Raw genomic sequence first — 11,097 nt, forward strand, 5'->3', positions numbered from 1 at the left:
TACAATATGGTCATCACATGCATTATAGTTGACATTGCTTTTATATTTAGAATATAGTTTTCCTTTATTGTAAGAGGGTGTTTGTAAACTATATACGCATCTTGCTCATATTGAGCTCTAGAATGTGTCTATGCAATAATTTTTTATTTTTTATTTTTAACCTTTAGTTACTTTGTATTTTTTAAAGTTGATATAAAATAATGCCATTTCACATGAACATTGAAATATTCTATTCATGGTTCATAGTCAGAATAAAATATTTTTATGGCATTCCCTGAGTTGTGATGTCAACAACAAATTAAATGAGCACAATGAGAGTGAGATTATTGATATTTATAATGTTTTTAATTAAAACTAATCAAACAGATATATCTATTTTTTCTTTTAATTATACCTGTACATTTTGTTTGCATTTGAAAATATTTTATTTTTATTGTAAAAAGAACACGTGCTAACCCTAAGTTGAGCATTGAAGAAATTACACCTCCCTCATGGTGAAGTGAAGAATGTGTCTCATCCAACAACAACTTTAAAAAACATTAACAAAAAAATTTCAAATTTATGAAAAATTAATATTCAAAATAATATTTCCTTTTAAAATTAATAATATTATAAATTTTAAAGTATAAAAATTATTGAAATAAATTTTATAAAATAATTATTAACCAAATTAAAATGTTAACAACAATCAAATTTACAAATAATTCTAATATTTACACCATTAATTTTAAATATTTTTCAATCACAATAATAATCTCTATTTGAATAAAAAAAATTCTAATAATTAAAAATAAATAAAAAATCTTAATTGATTTAACGTGAGTGCCGTGACCGAGATTGTGAAAGTCATCATTGATGAGTGAAAACATTTACATTAAAATAAAGCAAGGATCAACGTTCGGTGTGGCCATACGTTTTGAGAAACACATATCCCTTGGTTTCCATAAGTAATATTATAATTTATATGAAGTTTTTGATGACTTCACTCCACGCTCCATGCATAATTCGAATCTTTATGGCTGAACGATTGCGCTGTGTATTTATGGCTCGCACAGGGTGGGACCTGCGGCCCGTGGGGACGCTGTACCCAGATAATGCTTGAATTGAATTAGACGGCGCGTGGGCAATGATACATTTCAGAGGTAACACAAAAGTTTTCTGGCAATAAAAGTTTTCCGACGAAAAACAATTCCGTTAATGAATGTCAACGTACGTCTAGATAAACGAACGGAACGGAGAAGTGGGCCCTCGTAGTTTGAGCTTAGCCCAGAGGGGGCAGCCCGCGGAAAGCACACAGAGAATTTAGTTCCTCGTTGACTCTGCTGAGAGGGAACGGTCAGCTCTGTCCACAGCCGATTGGTGTATTTCATTTCTGCGTACTAAATCGCCTTTCCATTCGGTCAGCTCTGTCCACAGCCCCCATTTTCATCCCAGCTATCATAGAGTTTCTGAGTTCCCAAATATGGAGAGACCTCCCTCGCAGGAACAAAACCACGGCCATGCTCAACCTAACGAAGATAGCGGACAAACATCCCGGAAATTTAAGGGAATCCGACTGCGAGAATGGGGGAAGTGGGTATCAGAAATTCGGATACCAAGATCCCGGGAGAAGATCTATCTTGGCTCCTACAAAACCGCCGAGGAGGCCGCCCGAGCCTTCGACGCTGCAATGTATTGCCTGAGAGGGCCCAACGCTAAGTTCAACTTTCCCGATTCTGTGCCCTCCATTCCGTCCGCCTTTTCTCTTTCCCCTCCGCAAATCCAGGTTGCCGCTTCCAAGTATGCCTTGAACGAAATCCCTGGGACTTCGCCTTCTGTGCACAATAATACTAAAGACGACCCCTCACTTCCCTCGCAGCCGTCTTCGGTATCTGACATGGAATTGTCTAATGACGCCCAGCATAAATCGGAGGACTTGGAGTTTTGGAAATCTCTGTTTGCAGAACCAGATGGTCCTCAGTATTTGAATTTGGAAAAAATCCCATCCATTGACGAAGAATTGGCGTTGGAGCTCATTCCGACTTCGGAGGACGAGGAGGTGGTTGACATAAGGCTGTGGAACTTTGAAGACAGCTGAGTTCCTGGGACGTGAAAGAATATAAAAATGGACTTAATTTTTTTGCAGTCTATGCGCACTGCCTAGTATCTACGTCGTTTTCAAACCTATCAGTGTCACGGCATGCATGAATTGTCGCACTATTACCATTAATTGTTAGCGGGCGATATTCGATCGGAATACCTTATCAAAACTCCTTGTCTTCTTCTGCAAACATTTCGCCAGTAGAACTTTTACAAGTGCCTAGTGGATACTGTGATTGCATACTAAATCAGAGTGTCTATTGGACGCTGGGATTGCATACTAAATCAGAGTGTCTATTGGATGCTGGGATTGCATACTAAATCAGAATTTGGAATAATTTGGAAATTATATAAATAGGAGTGAAGACAATTATTATTTTATTTTTGAAATATTCTGCAGTTATATCAAAATAGGTGTAAAAGTGTCTATTACCATAAAAGTAGTGTTTCGAGAAAACAAAATTGTCCACCTTTACTTGAAAGAAATAGTGTTTAATTATTTTAGTAGTTTTTTTATTTAGAAATATTTTGCAGTTGATATCAAAGTACGTGTAAAAGTGTCTATTACCATTAAAAAAAAGTGGTGTTTTGAGAAAACAAAATTGTCCACTTTTATTTGAAGGGAATAGTGTTTAATTATTATAGTATTCTTTTTTTTATTTAGAGACGTAGAGTTACTTCAGCAAATAGCTATAACAAAGTAAGCTAAATATGAAAAGTAAATTACAAAATTGAAAATGTAATTATTTAATTTTAATATGGAACAAAGATATATTAAAAATAAGATTTTGCCATAATAAATATTATGTGAAGTGAAAGTTAATTAAAATGATTTTTATATTTTTAATTATTTTTGGAAAGTACTTATTATAATACTATAATGAGATTGAATATATATATATTTTAAATTTAGTAAATGAGTAAAGTGAAACATTGTTTATGTTTATCTAGTTTTGGAAATATAAAAACCTGTAAAGTGTTTATCACCATAAAAGTGTTTAAAAAAATTAAATTGTCCATATTTATTTGAAAAGAATAATGTTTGAATCATAAGAAATACTTTATTATATTATGAAAGTGATAGATAAATTGTTTTTATTTTATGAAATAGCTATAATGTAAATTAGTTGAAGTGAATAAAATCTATACTAAAATGTTACAAATGTCAGTGTTTAGTAATAATATTGAATAATGATATCTTGAAATAAAAATAAGTTAACAATATAGTTCCTTTTTTTTTCTTTTTTTCTTTATTTTTATTTTTTATTATTATCATAATAGAACAATAATATAAAAAGGAAGAACAATTGAGTTTTTAGGAACATTTTTTTAATTCTATACTTAGTAACCTACCATTGTCACGAGATGCATGAATTGACTCAATATTTCTATAATATATGGTGTAAACATTAGTGGATGACATTCGATCCTAAATGCACACATTTGTGTGTTAAGATAAGATACATAGTGCATACGAGTATTGACAACAATAGAGAATCCTTATTCTCTTTGGTTTATAATCCCTTGGGTTTATTATTTCCTTGGGTTTAATATTATTACCTTGGCTTTATAATACCTTGGGGTTTTATAGTTAATCCCTGAGGTTTATAATATGAATCATATTTTAGCGTTTATAATATTGATCATAAGGTTAATATCCGTTGGTGTATAATATGTATCTTACGCTTTATCATAGGATTTTCACAATGTGGAAATCAATCATGGTCAACCATGGTCCAATGTCGCATTATGACAAAGATTGTCTCAATATGAAAATCAACCATGGTACAATGTCGCATTGTGACAAAAATTTTCTCCTGGACCAATGTCACATTGTGACAACTATGGTCATCCATGGTGAACCATGGTGTAACATGTCATTGTGACAAAGATTGACTCAATATGGAAATCAACCATGGTCAATCATGGTCAATCATGATCAACAATTGTCTAAGTTTGTATTGTGAGAAAGTTTGTCTCAATATGAAAATCAATCATGGTCAAACATAGTCCAACGTCGCATTGTGGCAATTATTTTGTCAATATGAAAATCAACCATCGTCAACCATGGCTAAACATGTTTAATTTATGGTTTATAATATTTATCTTAGGGTTTATATACTTTAGGTTTGTAATATTAATCTCTTCAGTTTATTATTTGTTTATTATTATTATTATTCATTAAAAATTAAAGTGATTAATTAAATAATTAATTTTTTATTTCATTCATTATTAATTCATTCATTCACAATTAATTAAATATAAATTAATAATAGCAATCATAATAATCATAATTATATGCTTTCTGCACATATCAACCACATTTACTAATGTGGTTGTGCATGTTATATGTATATGCCTATGGCGTATATCAACCATATTTACTAATTTGTTTGTGCTAGTATATGATGCAAACATTAGTGAATGATATTTGATCCTAAATGCATGCATTTGTGTGTTAAGAATCCTCCTCCTCTTTTGCAAACATTCATCTTGTACAACATCTAGATCTATCCATTGGATACTGTGATTACATAGTCCACTAAATCAAAGTTTTCCATTGGATATTGCGATTAAATAGTCTGTTGAATCAGATTTTGTAATGTTTTGGAAATTTGATAAATATGAATGAATTTGTTTATTAAAATTTTGAATTAACTTGTATTTGACATAAAAATTATTGTAAAAGTACTTTGAAACAATAAAATTGTCCACAAGGAACACTACTTTAATTATAACATAATGTCTTTACCTTTATGTCAAGAGAGTGATAAGTAAATATAGTGGAGAGTGATAAGTAAATATAGTGGAGGAGCTTTTTTAGCAAACAGTTACAATGACGTAGGCTAGTTGAAATGAATGAAAAGTAGATTACAAAATTGCAGATTTGAAGAAACAAAATTGTCCACAAGAAACACTGCTTTAATTATCACATAATGTCTTTACCTTTATGTCAAGAGAGTGATAAGTACATATAGTGGAGCTATTTCAGCAAACATTTACAACAAGGTAGGCTAGTTGAAATGAATGAAAAGTAAATTACAAAATTGCATATGTCACTATATAATTTTAATATTAAATAAAGATATTTTTAAAATGAGATTTTGATGATAAGAGATATTATATGAAGTTGAAGTTAAACCACTGTTAATCAAATATATATATATATTTATTCTTCTTTTACTTTTTATTTATCAATATTATAAAGTACTGTCATAATGATCATAAATGAAAATAAAAATTATAATATTATAATGAATTTTAAATTTAAAAAATTATTATTTATTAGAGAAAGTGTCCAATTTTAAATGTGTCAAGTGAAGTGAAAAATTATTTATATCTATTAGTTTTTTGAAATTATTTTCTTTAGACATAGAATTAATTGTAAAAATGTTGATCAACTTAAAGAAACAAATTTGTCCAAAATTTACTAGAAAAAAATAATGTTTAAATTATAATAAAGTCTTTCTTATATTATGAGAGTGATAAAAAAATATGTTGGAGTTATTTTAATAAAAAATTGTAAAATAGGTTAATGGAGCTAAATGGGAACTAGAGTACAAGATTACAGATGTTATTATTTAGTATTAATATTGGATAAAAGGAAATTTAAAACAAAAATAAGTTTATATATATATATATATATTACCATAAAGTCTAAATAATTGACTATGACCAAAAAAAAAAAAAAAAAGTTATATATATATAACTTATTTTTTTAGAATTGTTTATTGACTATAATATGTCTAAATGTCTAACTTATTTTAATTTAGTTTTATATTTTCCATATAATCTTTATTTTAATTTAGTTTTATATTTTGTATATAATTAGGCCGATAGGCCTTCCTATGCATCAACAATCGTCAACACTTTTACCTTGCTCCGTTTGATCAGGTGAGACACTTTCAACTGTTGATTTGAAGTGTGACTACTTTTTCCAAATATTGGTTGAGTTGCCTTCTTTTCACAAGATATTTTTACTGCTTTTTCCCATTCTTTTATGTCACTATTGGCCTCAGAGTTAATCGATTCTTTGGTCTGCCAGTTGTTGTTGTTGTGCACGTTAGCACCTCCGTCTGGCCTTACTCCCTCGTCGTCATGAAATTCGTGGAACGCTGCCTCCTCACCCCAACGCCGAACCCCAATCCCGTATACACCCAAATCTTCCAATTCAAGAACAAACACGGAATCGAACTCGGGACTGGCTGTGGCATCACCAGAATGGGTCTAGCCCTGCTCGGCCTTAATGTGGTCTTGACCAATATCGCCCCCGTTCCGCTCGCCCTCAAACGCAACGTGAAGAAAAAAACGGTGGTGAGCTCCCTCTCCTCGGCCGGAAAACAGGGATCCGACGTTGGAAGAGTGAAGATTTCTCAGCTCTATTGGAACAACGAGAAGCAGATTCAGGTACTGAAGCCTCCATTTGCTTTCATTGTTGTCACAGATGTTATTTATTTGGAGAATATTGTGCAGCCTTTGATTTCCACCATGAATGCCCTTTCTGGAGAGAATACTGTAATTCTATTAGGTTATCAGATACGATCTCCAGAAGCCCATCAACTTTTTTGGCAGATTTGTCCTAATTATTTCATTGTGGAGAAAGTACCCCATGAGGATTTGCATCTGGAGTATGTGTATGAAGAAACTGATGTGTATATTCTCAGGAAAAAAATGACATAATTGTGGGTAAAACAAGGTTTTCCAGGGTTTACGGGTGGGGCACAAATTGTATATGGGTTATAAAGTAGAGGGCGCATAAAGTACCTGGCCCTATTATGCAAAAACTCTGATCAGATTGCCACTGGGGACAATCTTAGGCAGATCCTATTTCTGGAACTGGGTTGTCCAATTTTGTTCTGCCACAGGACAACGTTGCAGCTTTTGAAGTCGACATTCTTCGTCATGTGTGCGAGCATGAAGCCTCCTGGGCGAAAGGCGGCCGAGGAAGGCCAGAAAAAGGGTCACTATCATCTCCTTAACTGGTCATCGTCTTTATTTTCTTGATTTTCCAGATGGCAATGATTAGTTTGCGCAGTCAATACTGTGGAACACTAGCGTTTATATTTGATGCTTCTTTGCTTTTCAATGGGGACAATGCTCTGGCATTGTAGGGCTTGGTTTTATTTTTTGTGATTCTGTTATGGCTCATGAATGGATGTGTTTATGGATTGAAATTTAAGGAAAATATGGGTTTACTGTAGCATATGAATGGGATGCATCCAAGCATTGAAATTTTAGAAGTTGGGTTTATTGTGCATATGAAATGGCATGTGTTCATACTTTTGAAATTTTACTCAAAGAAAAGAAAAAATGGATTTGGTATTGCATATGAAGGAGATGTATTCTTCGTATATGCTTGGCCATCTATAAAGGTTTCTTGATTTTGGGTAATTAACTTACTCTAAAATGAAATTAGACATTCAATGTGTTCCTGAAAAGTAATTGCACAATGATCCAGTCCAAGAAAACAAGATTTTCCACAAATCAATTAACTCTTCTAGAAAAATTCAACAATTCCAATTTAATAATCCTATCGGCCTCTCTTTGTACCTTTTGGGACAATTACTAGTATATTTTCCTATGAATTCTTTAGTAAACTAAAGAAATAATCAACAAAGTTTGAAAAATAACTTTTCACAAAAATTAAAATGGACACAGCGTCAACCATCACATGTAGATTTTGACGTGTCAAAATGTCGATGACACATAGTCCCCGACGTTTAAAATAGTCAATGACAGCCATTTTTCGTTGAAATTTCAACCACAGTACATATTTTGTAAATGTCAATTATTTTCTGTCTATAATTCAATGAGGTTCACCTTCCTTGCACGAACAGGTCTGCTTGTAGTTTCTGTTGAAAAAAAAAGCTCTACTTGTAGTTCGCCGAGCTTGTCTCGACTGCGGGTTCTATGGGACTGTCGACGTGACCAGCTGGGCCCCTCTCCATCTCCGTTACCGTCTGTTTATGTAAACAGAGAAACCCATCACGCTGCAAAGTCGGAAACTTGTGAAAAAATTGCAACTGCAAACTCTTCGCCGTCATGTGTCTTTTCAATGTAACTCAGTCTGTATAGTATCCGGATGGACGGATGTTAATCACACATCCAATATTTATGGATTTCTTTTAAACTAAGTTTAAATTTTTAATTTCAAAATTTTAATTTTAGTTTTGAAGTGAATGAATTTGGAAGGAGCTAGGTAATTTTGATTTGAATGCATTTGGAAGGAGCCGTTTTAGGCAAAGGAGAAGTGAGGGGACAGTGGCAGAAAAGTTGTTTCCGTTTTCGTTGCGAGACACAAAGGGACCAGTTGAAGTTAGAACGATTCACCTTCTTATGTGGCTACTCTATTCGTTGGTTGTCATACTATCCACATAGCCTGGTTTAATTTTAGGTAACGCATCCCACCAAAATTATTTCTAGTGTGTTGTTTCATTCAAAGTTGATATCCATAAAATGTTTGAATACATGTGCAGTAGGGAGGGGATTTATGGCTCAACACATGGCATTAGTCAACCAAAAGCAGCAAGTCATTGAGCGTTACAAACATTCTCTTCACCACTTTTGTAGGGAATGTAATATTTCAGGCACCAGAGACTTCATATTTGAAAATATTGTAGCAGTATTTCACTCTGGTTTCAAAAAATTCCGTGAAAATAAACAAAAATTGTGATCACCACGTAGAACGAATCCAATCTAAATCGAAACAGCAGAACCTCCATTCATAAACGCAATGTTGTTGTGGATGTGGACCTTGTTCCCATAAAATGGTCGTTTCCAACTTATCTTGGAAGGTCGTTCATGTAGCCTGTTCCAGAGGACATTATTGAAACTTGGGATGACTAGAATGGTAGGGAGATTTTGAGTTGAAACCATAGTATTATATGAATACAGGGTTGCAAGCTAAACTACTAACCACGTGAAAAGGCCAGTTTACCGCGTGATCAACAATTCCCAAAAGAAAATCAATTTATTGTAAGCGAATTCATGAAAAATATTTTTTGTTTGCAGTCCACCGGCATTACATTTGTCTACTGATTTATGTTTGCGGTCGAGTGACATCGCATATGTCCACCAATCGACAAATTAGCCAAGATGCTAAAAAAAATTTGAAGTTGGTTACTTTCATGGGCTTAATTTCAATATTCATTTCTCACAGTGTCCCCACGTTCCCTATATTTAAACCATGTTTGAGTGAAAGTATATTCTAACTGTAGTTTGTAAATTGAAATATCATATATATTTTTTATATCTTTTGAAATGTGCTTGCTATGTAACCATGTTAGTAATTCTTCTAAACTATGCTTCGGCAGGAGCAAAGATTGCTGGAGGGGAGAAGGAAGCACGGGTAGTAGCAGTTCGAAATCGAGACCCAGTAGTTGTGATTGAAGAAAGACCAGCTTATTGCCCATCAATTCTACCTGTTTCGTTGTAATATACGAGATAAAATACCATAGTCTATGCTTTCTTTGGTGCTATCTTTAAAGAGGCTGAATCTAATGATTGCAACTTAAACCGTATCAACTGCAATAATAGATAAGCATAAAAATGGTGCAGAGGTAGTGTTACTGTATCGCGATACTATATTGAAAGTTGTGAATCTTTCTATAAATAATCCAAATTAAGTATCAGTTATGTTTAAATATTAAAGTGTAAAAGTATATATTATTTTACAATTTTTAAAAGTGTGTATAAAAAAGGCAGTTCAAAAAACAGATTCGAGAATAAAGCAGCATGTAAAGCTCCGCTTAGTTATATACCATTGCAAGTAAAAAATTGCATATGGGAAAGAAAAAATAGAACAGGCTACAGAGAGAATCACTGAAGTAATATATATATATATATATATATATATATATATATATATATATTAATAAGAAAATGTAAAATTAAATGATATGAAAATTAAAATAATTATAAATAATAATAATAATTAATAATATTTTTTAATTAAAATATAATTAACAAAGAGTGTAAAATTAATGGTATATAAATCGATAATATTATATAATTATGGTAAAATAATTATTCATTAAATTAAAATAATTATATATTTAGTTATATTAGTGGAAAAAAGAATATATGAAATGAAAATGTACTAAGTTTATGTAATTAAAAATATCATGTTTCAATGTAGTTGTCAATGTAGTTGTGAATGTGTTGTTTGCTATAAATTAAAACAGTTGTGTAAGATTTTAAAGTTTATAAAATATATTCATAAAAAAAATTCCAATATTACTAACATAATTACACACAAATGACAATACAAAATAGTGGAATCATAAATTGAATTTCACTTACTCGTAGCTTAATTTTGAATCCTCACAATTACTATGAACGAAGAACATATTATGTTAGCTCTAATTATTTCGCATAAGCTTAATTTAATCCCTAATATATTTACATATATATATATATATATATATATAATAATATATACCACTCCCTCACTCTCTCCAAGCTTCGAAGTAACCCCATTGTCACTAATTGTCATCAACTTGTGATTAGGTCTAAGAATGAACCAAGCACTAGGCTTAGAAAGGCTTACTCAATAATTGGGTGAATACCTGGATGCTATTGTAATAGGAGAGCTAGAAAGAATGTGAAATATTAAGAGCCATCATTTATTCTCCCTTATATATTGTTCTTGATTCTAAAAATTTCTAAATAAGCACAACAAATTTTTCTTCTTGCTATTACCATGTTGCATTCAAGTGTATAAAATATTAACAAAAATGATATATTGTATTTTCAATATATTAAAATCATTTTACATCAAAACTAATATAGAAAATTGGTAAGCTCTCTTACCCCATATCTATAATATTTATAACTATGTTCAAAACCACTATATACTACTTTAGCAATACCATAAACATAAATTAGTGATTCACAAAATAATACTACCTTTTAAGGGCCATAGGATTACAAAATGAGATTCAAAATATTATAATATTTCCATCTATTTAAGAAATCATAATTCGTTTTGACCAAGAGCTGAAATGAAATAGACCTATC

The 11,097-nt window shown here is 31.7% G+C and overlaps 2 protein-coding genes across 2 annotated transcripts; both read left to right on the plus strand.

Annotated features, from left to right (window-relative positions):
* Positions 1-1,462: 1,462 nt before the first annotated feature.
* LOC149170877 (ethylene-responsive transcription factor ERF014-like) lies at positions 1,463-2,077 on the plus strand. Its single transcript, XM_089425760.1, has one exon. The coding sequence runs from the start codon at positions 1,463-1,465 to the stop codon at positions 2,075-2,077; it is 615 nt and encodes a 204-aa protein (XP_089281886.1).
* Positions 2,078-4,915: 2,838 nt separating this feature from the next.
* On the plus strand, positions 4,916-6,759 carry LOC149170878 (uncharacterized). Its single transcript, XM_089425762.1, has 2 exons — positions 4,916-4,920; positions 6,099-6,759. The coding sequence occupies exons 1-2, from the start codon at positions 4,916-4,918 to the stop codon at positions 6,757-6,759; spliced, it is 666 nt and encodes a 221-aa protein (XP_089281888.1).
* Positions 6,760-11,097: the final 4,338 nt, after the last annotated feature.

This window comes from Pinus tabuliformis, chromosome 4_2 (assembly GCF_031772625.1).
Source record: "Pinus tabuliformis cultivar Carrire ecotype Pingquan chromosome 4_2, CPIR1, whole genome shotgun sequence".
Classification (NCBI taxonomy): domain Eukaryota; kingdom Viridiplantae; phylum Streptophyta; class Pinopsida; order Pinales; family Pinaceae; genus Pinus; species Pinus tabuliformis.

Bases quoted from the DNA above. Each gene is read 5' to 3' on its own strand.
- LOC149170877 (XM_089425760.1), top strand. From the start codon at position 1,463: ATGGAGAGACCTCCCTCGCAGGAACAAAACCACGGCCATGCTCAACCT.